The 19,733-nt window shown below is 44.2% G+C and overlaps 1 protein-coding gene across 1 annotated transcript in view; it reads right to left on the reverse strand.

The window, feature by feature from the left end:
* Nmnat3 (nicotinamide nucleotide adenylyltransferase 3) overlaps positions 1-19,733 on the reverse strand; it is a 109,362-nt gene that overhangs the window by 41,878 nt on the left and 47,751 nt on the right. Inside the window, exon 2 of the mRNA XM_051206583.1 lies at positions 11,414-11,563. Within this exon, the coding sequence (XP_051062540.1) occupies positions 11,414-11,522 (109 nt within the window). The 5' untranslated portion in view covers positions 11,523-11,563. The remainder of the gene's footprint in view (positions 1-11,413; positions 11,564-19,733) is intronic.

Here is a 19,733-nt window from a genome sequence, read left to right on the forward strand (position 1 = left end):
GACCCATGATCACAGCAAGGGCACAGTATCTGCTCTGGATTACACCACCACCATATTATGTTCTATGAGTCTGGGCATCGAAGCGGTATCAGAAAGATCTTGGTACCCAGAGGCAACCAAGCCTCATCAGAGCTCTGTGGGCAGCAATCCAGGGCTGAAAGAGGCATCTTTTCTGAAGACTGAGGATTCCTGTGTCATGACAGATTCCGTCCAGTAGGTACTTGGTGAAAGGTTCTCCGTTTGTCCACTCACCTAAGGTCCATCCTTACTTGGCACTTTGGACTCCGAGAATGACACCTGACCACTTCCCACTCTCATTAGTTGCCTCGGACTCTGTCCTGCCCGTGTCTATTCCTAGGGTTCCACATTTGGAGACCTCACAATGACCTGCTGTTGCCTCTTTTAGTGTACTGTCTGCAGAAACTCCCTCCCACACCACAGTCATTTCTAAGGTTGCACGCTCCTCTGCCTAGATGATTACCTTTGCCTGAGTTCCTATATGCCCCCTTCCATCACGGCACATCTCCTTGTCCTTAGGGATCCTGCCACCCACCCACAAAACCACGGTCACATATTAGCCTTAGAATCTGGCATGTTTCTCTTCACCCCTCATATGACCACCACACCACTGGTCTATTCCACGTCTGCACAGAAGAGCCACCTTGGAGTCACACTTTCTTGTCTCTAAAAGCCACCCCTGCCCCGCAACATCTGGAGACCCTGAGATCTTCACAGCATCAGTCCCCAGTTACCATGTGTTTTTGCCTCTCGAGGGCTCAGATGCCCTCTTCTGACCTCTCGCCCACCATCCACTGTCTTCACTTTTGATCTTCCCAGGATCCCAAGAGCAGTTCTTCTAAGGGTACTTCCAGCAAGACCCACAGCACAATGTCCCACCACTGCCACCCCACTCTACCACACCTGGGTAGCATAACCCTCCTCTTGCTCAACCATTACTGTCTTTCTGACATTACCCCAGGGCAGCCACCTGGCAAAGCCACCTTCCAGGGTTGCTGAGAAATGTCCTCCAATGGATTTGCTACACTGTCCCTGAGTATATGAGAGGCTCTGGTTCACATGGTCTCACACAGCAACATTCTCCCTTGTCTGCAGGGCTCTCTCAGGACTGTGATGCTCAGCTTGGAAGACAGTGGAGTAGCTTCTCCCCCCCTGCTCCAAGCACTGATTTCCAATACCTATCCTGGTGCTCCTCATCCACTCCAGGTTTTTTGAGCTGCAGTCCCATTTTCTGGGACCTATAGGGACCTTCATGGAGAGAGGCTGAAAGCCTGTAGTTGATGCTGAGCTTTGAGGCACAGTGGCTGATACAGTCTACCTCGCTCTTGGCCTCGTGTGGCAGCTTGTTCTCAGCATGGCAGATCAGGAAATGGAAGCTTGGGCCCACACTCAAAGTGAGTATTGCCACAGTCCCCAAAGTCCCAAAACAGCACCACCAGTTGGGGACCAAGTTCTCAAATGAGAGGCAGTTTATATCCACTACTATGCTATCAACACTGCTTCAGCAGTCTCCAACCGGCTTCCCGTCATCCACTGTTCAGTGTGTGGGCTCCCATGTGCAACAGAGAGAAAAAGAGGGATGTGTAACTGATTGCCATAGCTCTAAGAGCCACCATGTCATCTGCTTCAGGGTCTTCACAAGTGCAACTCCCCCAGCAGAAACTTTGTATCTTTTGGCTCCAGCTAACTAACTTCACTTTTAACCTAAGTAATGTGTCATGGTTCTATTCCAGCTTAGTCACTCATAATCTTAGAAATGACCTCCCTGGATTCTCTGTGTATGCCAAATTACCATACTGTTCACAGGGACAGTGGTAATGTTTACTCCTATGAGATTTGATTTCTGTCTGTCCCCACCGTGAGGATTACTTCTCCCCCATACTTAGTCAAGACATTACATCTCTCTGAGCTTTTGCCCAAACTTCCTCATCCGTAAAGTCAGTAACAACATAGGGTTGTTACCAAGAGTAAATGAGGTCTCACAGGGCACCTAGGACTACCAAAGTGTGATAAGGGTGATACATAAGTAGTTAAAGACACTACTCCTTGCTAAAGGAATGTCTTAATTGAGCTGACAAGATTTGATGCTAAAAAGGAAATACAAGTGGACTTGTTGAAACCTAGGCCAATGGCCAAACATATCGATCAGAAACACCAAACAATCTAAATAACAGAAAACAACATGTAAATTTTATTCAGCCTCCATTTGTAAGTTTGTGACTGCATGTTGGGAAACAACCACTTACAACTGGGAATACATCCAATATTTTCAGAGGAACAGTCTTGAATTCTTAACAAATTCAACAAATGCTTTAGGTATGTCTGAAGCTATTGACTAGCCATGTGTTTGGCTGAATAATTTCTTTTGCAATCAGAAAACAAGAATACAAATTCCAAACAGACTTTTAAGAACCACTGACATACACTATGCAAATCTACCCACGAAGCCTGTGAGAGTTTCTGTGGTACCCCAGAGTACACAATGCAACACCAGGTGGCCCAAGATTAAAGGCACAGGAAACCCACAGATACTTCTCATTCTTCTAGCCTAAAACATATTCCCCAATAGCCTTCAGGTTAAGGAGCTTGAATGCTGGGGATGGCATTCACCCACTGAGAGGGAACTCTGGTGAAGGATGATTGGTCAAGCAAAACTACAGACTCAAGTTTCCAATTTCACTCATCCACTGCACTCAGTGTCCATCATCAGGGGGATGCATTATCACAGGGCCAACAGGCAAATTGTTTTGAGTTATTACAGCCCTTCTGTCAGTTTTTAAGGTTCTGTCCAGGAAAAACAAAACAAAACAAAAAAAAAAAAAACAAAACAAAAAAAACAAAAAACAAAAAACGAGGAAATAGGTAAAGGAAGGGCAGTTCCAACTGGTAGAAGGGCTAGTTGTGAAGAGGAAACACATTCGAAGCAAAAAGGCAGAGAGAGCTCCAGCAGCAGAGTATAGTGTCTACTTAAAGGCAGTAAACAAATGGTGTCAGGCTGTTTAATTCCATTTGTATGTATGCAATACCACACAGGACACTGTTTTGTGGGTTGTTTTTGGTGACTACATCAACACAAGAGAGATTCTGTTTTTGTTATGAAAAAGAAAAAGTCAGCTGTAGGGCCAGATTTTCACTCAGCCTTAATGACGGGCGATCTGTTTGGGATGGAGAGAAATTGTGCCATTTAAATGCCTGTTCCTGGAGAGGCTGTGTCAGGTGCACAAGTCTGGCTGTGGGAGGTGGTAGCAGGCGTCTGGGGCTATGGGTAGGAGATGATACCTGACTGTATGGAGAAGGGAAATTCACAGAGCACTACCTCATGGTGGCAACACAGACTCTATGTATGGGACTCCCACACCAGTTAGCTGCATTTCCCATGTGCAGGAAGGCGATTCTCCTGTGTCTAGGTTTTATCCACCTCAACCCCCAAAACCCCTGCCCCAAACTGAGCCCTACACTAAGTCTTCTATCTTTGGGTTTCATCCTCTTGCACACCTCTGTCTGGCAGCAGGTGAGGTTTTGTTGACTCTACTTGAAGTGTGTGCCTAGTCTGGAGAAGAAGAAATACGTGTTTATGGGATGCTGAAAGCAATACAGACAACACTCCCGGGACAGATAGGAGAGCCCATTGTGTATTTGTAAAACTGGACAGCTGCTTTCCAAAGGACAGCGAATAAAGGCAAAGCAGTGGCTGAGGTGGCATCTGACCCAGCTAACATTACCAAGAAACAGAAATCAAACCTAATATAAATATATGGTATAGCATTAGGACTGATTATCTATGCATTTGATGGTTACCATGACCTTTGGGGAAAGCAGAGTTCTCTGAAACAGCACTGGGCCATGGCAAAGCCTTCCCACAAGGCTGAAGGACAGCCTGAAGGTCTAAGAGCAAGTACTTACAGTCTCCAGATTGTGTTTAGATGGAGCTGTCTGTGAAGTATCCTGTTCCATGTAGAACAAACCCTGCCCCGAGAACCCCACAATACTGCACCCAAAGCCAGAGGCCTTTCGTATGAGCCAGTATTGGCTACTCAGTGGGCAGGTCTCACAGTCAGACAGATGTTTATTGCACACTTATAGCACACCGATAGTGTAACCCAAGCAGAAGTTCTATGTCCTGAAGATAACTAAGTGTTCTATGTCCCTTCTTAAGGTATGTAGGGGACACCAGACCACGGCTGTGTACATTTCTTTCTGCACAATAAAGGGCACATTTTATTTGAATGTAAGTAATAGCTCTTTTTGAGAAAAATAATTCTTTAATACATCTGATACCCGTATGGATTTAAATTTCTTCATGAATACCATTTTCTAGTTGATTTGTTTGAATCAGAATTCAAATTAGGTGCATACACAATATTTCATTCATGTTTTTGAATTTCTGTTGAATTATACAGTTTCTTATTCCTCTTTCTTGTTACTTATTTGTTAAATAAATTGGGTCTTTTGTCTTAAAGAACTTACAGAATTTTATATAAGACTGCATCAACTCTGTGGAGTCAACTTTTTAAAGTCTGGTAAGTGTGTTTGTGTGTGTTCATGTGTATGTATGTTCATGAGTGTGTGATTGTGTGTGGGGGTACACACACAGGAATGTGAAGGTGTGCATATCAAGACCAGAGCAGGATTTGGGGGGGTCTCTTTATCACTCTATGCCTTATGCCTTGAGACTGAGTGAACTAGCTCACTGGTTTTGGTTAGGCCAGTTGGCCAGTTAGCTCCTGGAATCCATTTGTCTCCACCCCCCTCAACACACACACACACACACACACACACACACACACACACACACACACCCCTGAATACAGGAACATAAATTTCTATTTACATTTTGCCTTAGGCCACTCCTCTCCCCTCAGCTTCTATTGTATTTGCTGTCACTGTCTTGCATTTTCTAGAATTTACTAGAAACTGGATATAAAATAGGCTCTTTTGGAGCTGAATTCATTCACTCAAAGAAGCCTGAGCTATTGGCCAATAAATTATATTTAATATTAGCCTCTGAGTGATTATTTCATAAGTGGCTGTGGGGACCTGGTTCAATGGGACCAGGTGAGACAGAAAACAAACAGACAAAAAAGCCCCTTCCAACTACACTCAGCATTGTAAGGAGTAGGTTTTTCCTCCCACCACCGGTCTTGTCCCACCGCCGCGCCAGCCCCAATGAACACACCGAGACTCTGTATTTGATATAATGCTATTGGCCAGGTACTAGTTTCTGATTGGCTAGCTCTGTCTTAATTATTAACCCATTTTTGTTAATCTACGTATTTCTACGTGCTTTCATCTTACCGGGGAATGGGCTAGCGTTGTGCTCTCCCTGTCTCTCCATCTTGACTCCTCCTTACTACTTCCTCTTTTCTCCTTGTCTCCTAGTCCCGCCCATCTTGCTTTCCTATTGGCCAACAGTGCTTTATTCATTAACCAGTATGAAAAACATATTTACAGAATGACATCTCCCATCACAGCATAATCATTTTTGAGATTCACCTTTATTGTTGGGTTTGATCTGTTTCCTGTTGCATATAATTTGGCAAAGTCACAATCTGTTTAGGTACTCATAAGCTGGCTTGTTTGACAGCTCAATCGGCTAGGAACATTCAAGCACAGATTTGGGCATGAGCATAGCAGGTAGACATTTAACTTTTAAGAAACTGCAATGTCACTTAGCATGGCATTGCTCCATTTACATTCCTCAGCATGGGATTTGAGAACTCTCCTGTCCTCCTGTTCTCAGCCATCTTCCTTATAGGTGTGGTGGTGTCACACCGCGGTCTTAATTGCATGTCCTTCGTGCATCTTTTCCTGTGAAAATTTGCCATCCACGTTATCTTTGGGGTGAATTTTAAAATTGTAATTTATATAAAATTTAATATAAATATATGAATTTATATTAAGTGAATATTTGTTTACTTAATCACTGGGTCAAGAGGTTCCTTCACATTCTGGAAACCAGACCTTTATCAAATATAAACTCTGAAGATCTTCTAGTCTGTGTCTGTCTTTTCTTTCTCTTAACTGTGTCTCTCAGGAGCATCTTTCAGTTTGGATCGATTCCAAATGATCATCGTTTTTCATTATAAAATCTCTACTTCAAGTCACCAAGTTTGTTTCCTGTGCTTTCTTCTGGGTGTATTCTGTGGGCTTGTGTTATTATATTGCGGCTTATGATTCATTTGAATTAGAGTGCACGGATGATCTACGGATTAAATATGTTTTGCATATGATACCCAATTATATTTTTTAGTACCATTTACAGAGAAAAACTACTCTTCTCTATCATTTTCTCTTTTGTACGTTAGAAAAATCAGTTGTCTATATAAACGGTCACACAGTTCCATTGATCTGTCTATCTTCAGCAATGCGACACCATCACAACACTGCAGCTCGACAGTTAGCTCTAAAGTCACTCCAGGACTGTGCTCCTTACACTATGTTACTCTTCCAGCAATCCAATGCCAAACAAATATTACAATCAGCTTATTGTTACCAAAAACCTATTGCAATTAGGATGAATCTACGGAAAAATCTGGAAATTTTCCTGAGAAAGAACATGGTGGAGGGGTATGGGAGACATGTGGAGCAAATTATATACTTTGTATTTAAACGACTTTATGAAACCCAGTACCATGTGCAGTGAATATATAATAATAAAATTACTAATAAAGCCAACAAAAAGTAAATTCTTAACATTTCCAGTCTTCCAACATATAGACAAAGTTTTCTTCATTTTAATGAGGAGGTCTTTAATTTCTTTCATCAATGTCTTATTTATTATATAGTTTTTTTTTTATACTTTGGAACTCCCAAGTGTTTTTTATACAATTGCAAATGGTATAACTTTAAATTTCTATTTAGAATCTATTGTTACTGCTATACAAAAAAAATACAATAATATGTATGCAAAGGACCTGTAGGGTAAAAAAATGAGTGTGTGTGTGTGTGTGTGTGTGTGTATGTATGTATGTATGTGTGTGTGTGTGTGTAGTCTTAGGGTTTCTATTGCTGTGAAGAGACACCATGATTCTAGTAACTCTTATAAATGAAAATATTTAGTTGGGGCTGGCTTACAGTTTCAGAGGTTTAGTTCATTATTGTCATGGTGGAAAGCATGGCTGTATACAGATAGATACAGTGCTGGAGAAGGAACTTTTGAGTTCTACGTCTGGATCAGAAGGAAGAGAATGAGACATAGTAGGCCTGCTTGAGCTTCAGAGACCTCAAAGCCTGCTCTCAGTGAACACACTTCTTCCAACAATGTCACACCTACTCCAACGAGGCCACACCTCCCAATAGTGCCAGTCCCTATGAGCCCAAGGGTCCATTTTCGTTCAAACTGTCATACACACACACACACACACACACACACACACACACACACACACACACAAACACACACACACACACACACACACACAATTAAAAAATGAGAATAAGAAGCCTGATACAACATTAAGAGACAAAGATCCTCCAAAGCTACTGTTGAGTTTATTTTCTGTTGGCCGACTATAGCTGGGCATGCAGCATACCCTTAAGAGTGAGACTTCCTTGCAGAAAACTAAATTTTCATTTGCAAGTGGCTTCTGGGTTAGGGATGGGGACGTGTGTCTACTTTCAGCTCTAGCCCTTTCTGGTACTCATCAGTGGAGACCCTGAGCATGCTGCCTCAGTCTCCGCAAGTTCATGTGTGCTCACATTATTCTGTAGATTTAAAGGGCTTTGTTGTCCTTGGTGTCCTCCATCCCCTCTGGCTCTTATACTGTTTCCCACCTCCTCTTCTGCAGGGGTCCCCGAGACCCAAGGAAAGGGATTTGGTAAAGACAACTATTTAGGGCTAAGCATTGCAAGATCTCTCTCTCTCTCTCTCTCTGCATATTGTCTGGCTGTGGGTCTCTGTATTTTGGAACTGGGGTTACGCTTGTAATTAGGGAAAAAACGATCTTATCCCTGGTAATATTCTTTTCTCTGAAATTTCTGTTCTCTGATATTATACCATCTCTAGCTTTTCTTTAAATAGTGTTCATGTGGGATAATTTTCAATTCCTTTCCCCTTAACATATCCATATTTTTACATGTAAAGTGTGGTTTTTATATACCTTTCTTATTTGCAGTTTTACTTTCCACCATTTCAGTTATCCATGGTCAACTACTCTCTGAAAATATTAAAAGGAAATTTCCAGAAATAGCTCACATGTTTTAAATAACTTTTATTACAATGTACTATAGCATAGTCATTCCACTTTTTTAGTTACTGCTGTTAATATTTTCCTTTGATTAACATATAAATTCAACTTTACTATAGATAAGGGTGTTTAAGAAGAAAAGCAGTATACCAAATTTGATGTGAGTTTTAGCTTTAGGCATCCACTGATGGTTTTGGAACACCCCCTACCCCTGCAGAGGAGGGGGAAGGGTGGCTGGAGATAGCTGAGACTTGCTTATTTTACTGGGTGATAATTTGAAAATTATCAGGTGCCACTAGTCTGTAGGCAAAGTGATTACTGATATTATTAGCTTTTGAGGCCTCACCTTACTTGTTTTCTGTCTGTCCCACCTTATTCTGTCTTCTATTTAATTTTCTGAATTAACTAGTATATTTGGGTACTAATTATTTCCTTTGTATACCAATTAACCATAGTTGAATGCTCTGATCTTTTGGGGTTTAGGGCTCAATCTATAAAATGCTTGTCTTCAAGCATGAGGACCTGAGCTTAATCCTCAGACCCCATGCAAAACAAAACAAAACAAAACAAATAAACAAAAAACTGGACATGGATTTACTTGGACTCATAATCTAGTGCTGGAGTGGCAAAGACAGTAAAATCCCGGGGCTTATTAGCCAGCCAGGGTAGCCAGGTCTCAAACAACATGGCGGGGGTGGTGGGGAGGACTAAGGAACACCATGTGAGGTTGTCCTCTTATCTCCACAGATGCACACATGTGCACACAAGAACATGCACACATACACACACACACACAAATATCTGTTGGAGACAGGGGTTAAGTGCTCATCTTTAACTATCAGAGTCTGACTCTGAGTAACACTGAAGTATTTCACAGGTAGAATGCTTGCATTTTGCCCCTCCCCACCAGTGCATTAATGCTGTCCTGATTTTACTTCTACAGGCTAGATCCCACAGTTTTGAATTTTCACTTAAACTGCCAACCTCCCTTTAAAGACACTTAAATGTTAAAAAGCTTCTATCTTACCCATCTTACTACATGATGTCTCATGTAGTCACTCAGGTGACCTCCCATTCCTAGCTGCCAATCCCCTGCCCAGGGGCATTAGGAACATGGCTTTTGAAGTACAGCTTGGCTGGTGGTGAGACCTCTCTGCTTCTGTGTCTGTGTTAGTATCCTGGTTTTACTTTCCAAAGGTATTTCTGCTGGATATAGAGTTGGCTATAGAACTCTGACTGGAGGGCCTTTCTTTCCGTTCTTTAAGGAAGTCATTTTACTGAATTCTACCAGTGAATTCCATAACAAGGCATCTGCTATCATCCTTATTTTCATGGCTGTTATTAAGATTTTTGTCTTCCTTCTGGTTTGAGGAATATGATGGTTGCATCCCTTGGACTGTTTCCTTCCTGCCTGTTAAGCTCTGCTTTGCTGGGCTCCTTGGACCTGTGAGCTATTTCCATCAAATCTGGACACATTTCAGCCATGACTTCTACAAACATTTTTCTTACTTTCTTTTTGATTTTTCCTTTTGAAATTCTAGTGACAGGTGTATAATGCTGCTTGAAGCTATCACACAGATCATGGTTACCCCTGCTTTAAAACTGTTTTCTTTTTCTCCCTCTCTGCATTGCCTTTTGGCTGGTTCTTCTGCTTTATCTGTCTGCTCCTTTGTCTGTCTGTAATGTTTGATGTGTTACTAACATTAACAGGTGTGTTTTTACCTCACACATTCTCCTCATCTCTAGGAGTTTGATTTGTGTCCTTTTTTAATGTTTTCTATGCTTTTATTTAAACACAGAACATATGGCACATAACTATCGATTATCATCATCTCTTTGTTAATTCTAACATCTGCGTCAGCCTTTGCTGGTTCTGGTTCGGTTTCAAAGACTGATTTTTCTACATTTTATGATTATGAATGCTGGGTCTATACTATCAAGGCTGTTTTCATGGCTGACTGGATCACTACCAGAACACGAGGGTCTATTTCTTCCCTGTGTTGCTAATGCTGGGTTCCGTCAGTCTTTAGCCTTTAACCTTTGCCAATCTCATAGGCTAAGACTACCGACTCCTACAACTGGTGTTCACTGAGAAGCAGCTACCAGCCCAGTGACAGATGGTGGCAGCTCCGGTACTACAGTAGCCACAGTTACTGCCCTCAACCTGACCATGTTTCCCATGTTTTTACTTGCATTTTCATTGTTCCCTAGTGACCTGGAGTATCTATCCCCACGTTTACTGGCCATTTACAGTTCTTTGGTATACTGCCTACTCATGTCCAATGAGCAATTTTAACTGCATGGTTTGTGTTTCAGAAAATTCCTTTGTAAAACCATTTATTTGTATGAATAGACATACATGATCATTTGTTCGGTAATAAAAGTATGTTTTGTAAACAAAGTTATTTTGTATAAAAAAAGCCAACATTTGTGTATGACTTCTGTGAAGAAATGACTGACATGTTATTGAAATACTTTTTTCTATATTAAAAACAAATAGGAATTGATTCTGGTGTAAAAGTGCCTTTAAAGGCAAAATCTTTGGGTAACACAGTAATACAAAACACATTTATGAAAGCATAAAGCAGACATAAAATATATTTATGAATACATAAAAGTTTGTTATAGGGAAAAACCTATTCTTCAACTCCCCATGGAAGGCCTCACCCTCCTTGGGGAGCAGAAAGGGGATGGGAAGGTGGTGGGGGGAACAGGGAAGGACAGGAGGGTGCAGGAACTGGGATTGATATGTAAAACAAGCTTGTTTCAAATTTAAATGAAAATTATATAAATAATATTTAAAAAAAAACAAAAACCTGTTCTTCAGAAAGAGAATATCAATTCCCGCTATTGAACACTGGTTTACTTGCTGCAGGTGGCAGGACCTTTCAAAGGCATGTGGGTAAACATGAGAAGCGTCCCAGAGGCCCTGGGTGGGGCACAGCCTCCCTAAACTGCCCTTCCCTGTGTTTTCACAATATTCATGGACAAAGAGGGAGGACTCTGAGACATATCAACTCTATGGCCAGGGCTGGACTTGTGCATGACACACAGCTAAGGGACGTGAGCCTCTGCCCAGGGTGGAGGAGATGTATCCTACAACTTAAGTAAAGAATGAATCAAGCAAGCAGTCTTACTCTTGGTGACAATGACACCATCAGACAAAGCCCCAATCCATCAGGTCTATAGCACTTAAGTCTCTGACTAACCTGTTTGGTGCAGGTGGTCTCTGGCCACCTCAAACAATCGCAGGTGCATATTCGTGATGGGGTTGAAGGAACCACAGGCCAGAAGCACCACAGGGATCCGGTTCTTCATGCTGTCACACACATCCACACTCACTGCAGCGGCCACCCTGCCTTTACAGTGACAAAAACTTATGTCAGGAAGTTAGCATGGAGACAATGGTCTAGATCAGCATCTAAATCACTCACAGCCATTACCTATCACTGCAAGACGTACAAGGAGGCAATAACAGTAACATTTATGGAGAGCTCACCATAGTCCCTGTACTGGGTCCAGTTACAAACCTTATTGTGACATAACCTTTCTCCAAACTCCTGTGTCAGTCTCAAAGGAATGCTGTGCGGCTCAGAGCCCTCAGGAGCTGCTGGGCCAGGCCTGGAATCTAGGCAGCCCAAACTCAGATTCTGTATTTGCTCTCCCTGACTGCCTCTCTAGGCTCTCTTGCATCATCTTGGGTCCAAAGGAGATCTTCATGATTCCCACAATGTCATCTGTGATAGATTCCAGGGCGGCACTTTCGAAAACTTTGGCATTTTGGAATAATGTTAGACTTATAAAATAGTTGTAAAAAAAACTTTGGTGTAAAAAAATTATGATGTAATTTTTTAGCCATGTTTCCCAAACATTATCATTTTGCCACACATTTGAACATCCATTTCCCCCACCCCCTGCCGTCCATATACATACACCTGTACATGTAAATGTTTGCAAGGAGGTTGTAGACAAAGACATGCAAACATAACATGATTTCTGACCCAGTGCACCTTATTTGGGACCTAAAGACTCTGACAGGCCCAGCCCAGCCCAGCCCAGCCCAGTCTCTAGCCTCCCTACTCTGTGACTTCTGGCACTGATGTGTGGTTAATGGGGCGGGGGTGGGGGGGCGGATGATCCTAACAGTGGGCTAGCTGCTGGTGGCACTTTTGACTCTGCCTATGCTACCCTGGAGATAGTAGTGAAGTCACTCAAGGTAGGCCTCACAGCTCCTCTCTGACCCCCCCAGTCTCCTCCCTTCCTCAACCACAGGAGGAGAGTATGAAAATGGCCCACATCTGTGGCAGGCAGTGTTTAGAGGGTCCCAATGATCTTTGTGATCTGGTATTTGCTTGCAATCCTTTCCTCTGGAGCGTGGGCTGGAGCTAGTAACTTGCTTCCCGCTGAGACAAGGTTACAAAAGGCCTCTTGTTCATTTCTCCTACTCTGTTTGCTCTCTGATGAAGTCAGCTGCATGTGGTGAGCTGCCCATGGAAGGGCTGAACTCGCCAGGGACTGAGGGAGATCTATGGCCACTAAAGAAACTGTGCCAGTAACAGCTATCTATGTGTGATGCAGATCTTTTCATAGTCAAGTTTCAGGTGAGACTGTAGCCCTATGAACACCTCAAAAACAAACTGTGTACCGGCTAGTTTTATGTCAACTTGACACAAGCTAGAGGAGAGAGCCTCATTTTTTTAAAAAAATACGTCAATAAGGTCAAGTTATAGGCAGACCCGTGGGGCATTTTCTTAATTAGTGATTAAGAAAACAGTCTGAGAAAGCCATGAGGAGCAAGCAAGCTAGCAGCAACCCCTCTACCCTCCCACCATGGCCTTTGCAGCAGCTCCTGCCTCCAGGTTCCTGCCCTGTGTGAGTGCGTGTCTTGACTCCCTTCAGTGATGAAGGGTGATATGGAAGTATAGCCAAATAAATCCTTTCCTCCCCAAGCTGCTTTGGCCCATGGTGTTTCATCACAGCAATAGAAACCCGAACCAACACTCTTGAGTCAGAAGATGTGATCAAACTGTATCTAGACACCTGGCCCATAGACACTGTGGGGCCATAAGCCATGATAATAAATAATAAATTCATCTAGTGTTGTTGGAAGCTGCTACACTTTGGGGGCAATCAACTCTGCAGTAATAGTAACTGACAGTGGCCTGGCCACGGCAGGCAGACAGTCACTCCTTTCTTGTTCCTCCTGCCATGGTGGCCTTGGCCACGCTTAATGCAGTTCTTGGTTCTTAGTCAACAGGACCTGAGGCCCGGATGTAACTTGGCCCTCCTGTCCACATTTCCAGGCTTGATCCAAGCACTGCCTACCTGCCACATCTTTAAAGCTTAGCAACAGTGAACTTGACATCGCTGGGTGTTGTAAGATCCCTACAACACCTTCCTTTAAAGTTTCCAGGTTAAAGCTATTGCAGTTTCCTCCAATCAGAACAGGTCCCAGCATACCTGTTAACATTCAACACCCAGAACTTTCCTCCCTGTTGATTGACAGCCTACTAAAGAGCTAGAGGTGCATTTGGGTCCAAGTCACAGAGAGCTAACCTTGGAGGCTGGAACAAATGGGGGCAGTTTGTTTCTCTCAGGACAGAAGGCCTAGATGAAAGTATGTATCTGGGTGATGGCGCTGGACAAATGGCTCATGGAGAAGCTGCAGTTCTGGCTTTTCCTCAAGATCACAAGATTGCTGCTGCAGCTACCATCATGACCCTCAGGTGGATGCAACCTGAACCTTCAGAACACAGCATTAAAAAAGAAAATCCTTGTACATGTTTGCTTCTGTGTCATTGGTCAGAACCAGGTCTCACAGCTGCTCTAGCCTTGATGGGAGCTGGACATGTATGAATTTAGTCCCACCATCTTTCCAGTAGGAATCAGCAAGGAAGGGGGATTGGGATGGGGTGAGTTAATCCACAGGGCTGAGACAGGGCTGGGGAACAGCTGCCCAGATGCCCAGAGGGCAGCTTAAGATGCCAGGAGTTTAAGTCACATACCAGATTACTAAAGGAAAAAAAAAAAAAAAAAAAGCTCATGTGCTTCCTGCATGGTACACCCCAAGTGAAGGGGGGAACAGCCTTTTCATCTGTGTTCATCTGTGGATCTCAGGTCCAAGCAATGTAGCCTGCAATAGAGCTTGGTGGATGCTGAAGAGGGCTCTGGTAGCTAGCTGGGGACCTGCCTCTGGCTATGAGAAGGCCAAGTGTGGTCTGCAATGTAGGGAAGTTTTCCGGCTGTATCCTGAGCTACCTGTGAGGTTGCAGGTGTCACAGCCCAGATGTAGCACAGCTGGGCTCTCCAAGCTTCTTTTAAGCAAGAGGAGCACCCCCTACTGGCTTCTTCCTCGGGGAGGGGAACGGTTTAATGAGATATATGCAAAGTGCCCCAGCTATCCACAAGAACAGCTTCATGAGGAGGGTGTCTGGAAAGGATGGCTGGTTTCTTGTTTCGTTTTTTGTTTGTTTGTTTATCTTTGTCCATAGCTATCTTGAAACTTTTCAATATCTTACTTCATTTTGACAAAATATAAATATTTAGAACCACCAAAATGTAAGCACAACATCTCAGGTAACCTGTTTGTTCCAAAGATAAATTAGAACAGTTGTTTGAAAGGTGGCTTCCCTGGCAGGAATAGTGTCACGCTGAGAGGAACAATGGCTTTTACAAAGGGACGCTCTTCCTTTTCTTTCCTTGCCAGGGGCATAATTGCTTAAATAGTGACTGCTCTGCCCCATCTTGGGTTGGAGGAAACAGCTAACACATGGCCAGCTGCAGCTGATCTGTCCCAGCTGGTTCAAGCACAAGGTGAGCATGCACTGCACCCTTTGTGCCTCCAGGCTTCAGTCAAGCTCTCTCCCAAGCAACCCCAGAGAAAAGACAAGCATCAGGTGGGAAGGACTCACTCCAGGGGTTGAGCTGCCTCTGGTTTGAGAGGCAGCACATGACAGAAGATCCACCTGCCCTCACTTGTAATGATCTCTAGTAGGGTGAGGAAGCCTGGGAGATTTCTCTGATTGGGAAAGACTGCTCATCAATAAGCACTCAGGGAGGCTTGCAGAGTGAGCAATAATTGCTGCTGGAGGACTTAACACCTTGAGGGTTCCTTCCAGGAATTCATCATTAACCCGGAACAGAGTGGATTCTGCAGCTGCCTGCTATGGCCTCCCAACTTATAGCCAACCAGAGAGTGATTCATCTGCCTGTCAGTTAGAACCCATTGCTTCTGTACCGAGGTTAAGGTCCCCTGAAATGCTCTCCTTATCCCAGCATGCTGTGGGTCCCTCTTAAAGGTGCTCATGGACTATTTACCCACCTCCTCCCAGCAAATGTGCACTGCAGGCATTTCACCTGTTTATAGTCACAGAATCATGGAGACATCACTGCCTTTTCTCCCATGGTTCTTCCACAGTGGAAGGTGAGCCCTACAGGAAATGCCTGTAAATGTCAGTGAGGGCCATTGCCCCTGACCAAGTCATTTTGTTACATGGTTAACTGTTGTTTGATTTTATCCTTTTGCAAAAATGCTATTGGACTGGGCCGTCTGCAGACAGAAACAGAACTAGAAGACCTAGAGCAGCAATTCTCAACCTTCCCAATGATGAGACACTATTGAAGTGTTCCTTATGCTGTGCTGACTCCCAACCACAAAATTAATTTTTGTTGCTACTTCGTAACTGTAACTTTGCTACCATTATGAATCATAATGTAAATATCTGTGTTTTCTGATGGTCTTAGGTGACCCCCGTGAAAAGGTCATTCAACCTCCAAAGAGGTTGTGCTGACCCGCAGGTTGAGAACTACTAACCTAGAGATTAGTGAAGACATCCCACCCACACATGCAATAGTCACATCCATCCAGTTTACACTGTAATTAAACAAATCCAGCCTGCTGTGCCATATTTTCAACACAATTACCTGTCAAGAGGGATACTGCTGCCCCGACATGCTAACCCCAGACACATTCCTTTGCTTTGAAGAAGTAAAAAGTGATGGTGGTCATTCTGCCCGATAGCCCCACAGTCCAGCCAGTTTGTTCCAGATCACTCTCCCTCAGCGCTGCCTTGCCATTCTAAAGGAGTGGAAGTTTTAGACACAGTTGGGCCTGTGGCACCGCCCCTCTTCCATGTACACACCAGATAACTGTATTTAGCACCAACTGTCTGAACCTTTTGGGCATCAGGTGCAACAGAAGGCAAAGAAGATATATAGTCTCACAGATCTCTGACAGGAAGAACAACTCAACATCATTAGGGGAAGGCTTATAGTTTAACAGCTCACCACAGAGGCAGAATACCAGTCCCCTGATGCCCACATCCTAATTCTTGGGAACTGGACTTTGCAGAAGTGATTAAACGTAAGGCCACTGTCTTAGTCGGGGCTTCTATGGCAGTGAAGAGAGACACCATGACCATGGTGTCTCTTACAAAGGAAAACATTTAATCGGGGATGCCTAATAGTTCAGAGTTTTCATCCATTATTGTCATGGTGGGAAGCACAGCAGCATGCAGGCAGACATGATGCTGGAGAGGTAGCTGGGAGTTTACATGCAGATTGGCAGGCAGCAGGAAGAGAGAGTGAGCCACTGGGCCTGGCTTGGGCTTCTGAGATGTGAAAGCCCATCCCCAGTGACACATTTCTTCCAACAAGGCTACACCTACTCCAACAAGGCCACACGTCCTAATCCTTCAAACAATGCCACTCTCTCTGAGCCTATAGAGGCCATTTTCATTCAAGCTATCACAGCCATGAAACAAGGTGGTTGTCTTAATTATCCAGTTTTATCAAGGCAGGCCTGGTAGGAGGACAGAGATGATTTATGGGTGAACAGTGGTCAAGAAAGGAGGGATTCTTTAGCAAGGGGCCCACGCCAAACAATTTAAGTGGCCTCCAGATCACAAGGTAAGGTAAGGAAATCTGGCCCTCAGGGCCTTCAGAGGGGACATGGGTCTCTCGGGCCTGCTACTGCTTTTGTAGCACACTTTGGACTTCCATAATTACTATTTGTGGCGATTTATCTCCGAAGCCGTAAGACATCACCCATTCATTGTCTAGGGGCAGCTTGTCCAAGAGCTCCCAGTCAGGGCAGAGGGGGACAGGATGTAGCCTGGGTGAGGCAGAACATACTATTATAGGAACCACAGGGCAACAGAAGGCAGGAAGAAACATGGTATCAGCATGGCCCCCAAGTAGGTGTAAGCTGCTGTGAGCATGTAGAGGATCGTGTAGGCGCAGAGCCATGGGGAGTATAGATTTTAAGTTATTGGCAAGGAGAAACCTCTGCAAGATTTTAAACCAGGAATGAGCCGTCCAGATGTTGCATGTGTTCCAGAAAGATCCTTCAGGGGAGGACCCCACCTTGCCCTGGTCTTGGTGAGGGTCAGGTGTTCCCCATAGCCAGGAAGACATCCTTTGCTGCTATACATATCTGTTCTCACTTGCCAGGTTAGTTCAAAGTTGGCCACTGCCCCCTCCCCCCATACTCAGTTCTAACCCAGCACACATTCTGTGACCATTTGTCTAAGGTCCTCTCTGAGACACAGAGAGGAAAGTGAGCCAGGCAGGTTAAAAGCCATCACCTTGGATGTAATGTGTTAATGCTCATGGCTTGGGAGGCTGTCAACTTCCCTTTCTGTGCAGTGAGTGCCTTTGACAGCCAACCCTGGAATGGGGCAGCAAACATCCTGTTTATTATAGACATAAAGCAGATAGCTTCGGGCAGAATGGAAATGGATTCAGAAAGAATCTTCCTTGTCTTTCATTACACCGACCTCTTGAAAGCAAGAGACATAGTTTGTATTTGGGGGTGGGCAAAGGCTGGCAACCACATTTTTCAGGACCTCAGGGTGATTATTTTTATCTGTGTGGATGTGTCAACCTCTCCAGGGCAAACGACCTTCATGAGAACTAAGCCACTTTTTCTTTTTAACTTTGCTGGCACTACCCATTGTTGCTATGGACACTCAGTGCTGCTAAGAACTAAAACAACACAGGCCTTCCATGTCGCTGTGACGATCCTGTGCCAACCTCCCCTTGGAGGAAGCAAACATGCCAATTAAGCACTCGTCCTAATTATGAGACTCCCAGGGAAGCAGGCAGCTTCAGTTTTGAGAACTTTCCAAAGATCCGAAGGAGCATGAGGAATGGAAGGAGGTCCCTTGCCATGTTACACTTTGTGATTTCAGCTGCCTCTGTAAGGGGGAGGGGTGAGTAACAGCTCCTGGGTTTATTGAGCAATAGGCTCCACACTGCGCTAAAGATGCTGCACATATTGAGGCTAATTCTCCATCATACCTGGAATGGAAAGGTTAGTGCCTATATTCTGGTAAACAGCCTAGTTCACTTTTCCAAGCCTCACTAAGCCCCATGAAAATAGAGATGACTACAGGGACTCCACAGAACTCTCAGGACTGGGGTTCACCCCCCCCCACAGTACCTGACCTATATAGGGGATGCCATCTAGGGGTCTGTGTTAGTCACTGTTCTATTGCTATAAAGAGATACCATGACCAAGACAACTTATAAAAGAAAGCATTAGACTGGGGCTTATAGTTTCACAGGGTTAGTCCATTATGTTGTCATTATGGCCGGAAGCAGTCAGGCATGGTGCTGGAGTGGCAGCTGAGACTCGGACATCCTGATCCATAGGCAGCAGGCAGAGAGGTGACACTGGACCTGGTGTGGGCCCTTGAAACCTCCAAAACCCACCTCCAGCAACACTCCAACAAGGCCACACCTCCTAACCCTTCCAAACAGTTGGACTGGGAAGCAAGCATTCAAATATGCGAGCCTATGGGGTGGGGGCAGTGAGTCCATTCAAACCACCACAGCCTCCCTTTCAGGTTCGTTTCTCAGCACAACAAAAGACAACAAGACAAACGTTCAAAGACAGAACTCAGTTAAGGTTTATTAAAGAGGAAGTAGCACAGTGAAGTGCAGCACGGCATGACGGCTTGGCACGGCACGATGGCTTGGCACAGCACGGTGGCACAGCACGGCACAGAGGCTTAGTGAGGGAGGGGAACCAGAGAGGACTCCATCTGCCCCTGGATAGCCTATGCTTTTATATCCTTAAACTTAAGCCTCCTTAAGATTTGGAAAGGCCCCCTCATGATTCTGGGGACCATTCTATTTGGTTAAGACCTTGAGCCAAGCCTTCTTGAGACTTGAAAGAGAGGAATCCAAACCTTGTAATGCCCCAACTCCCCCAAAAGGCTCTTAATTGCAAGTTTGGAGGAGGAAAAGAGTCAAGATTGGTTGTTTTCATTCTGGTCCCAGGGCACCAGATTCTTGTAATAAAACTAGACCTGTTTGAGATCTTCCTCTGACATAGTTGAGTCTTCTCCCATAAAACCTTGTCGCCTCTATCATCTAGAAAGTTAAAGATGAATTCTGTCCCTCAAGAGATGGTCTCTTCAGTTGGCCCACATAGCAGGAGGTGGTTTGGGTATATGTCCTTTCCATTAAACACTGGACAAGGACTGGGTCAAATAGATGAGGACAGTCCATATAACCTAGCAAGCT

The sequence above is a fragment of the Phodopus roborovskii genome, unplaced genomic scaffold (assembly GCF_943737965.1).
Source record: "Phodopus roborovskii unplaced genomic scaffold, PHOROB, whole genome shotgun sequence".
Taxonomy (NCBI): Eukaryota; Metazoa; Chordata; class Mammalia; order Rodentia; family Cricetidae; genus Phodopus; species Phodopus roborovskii.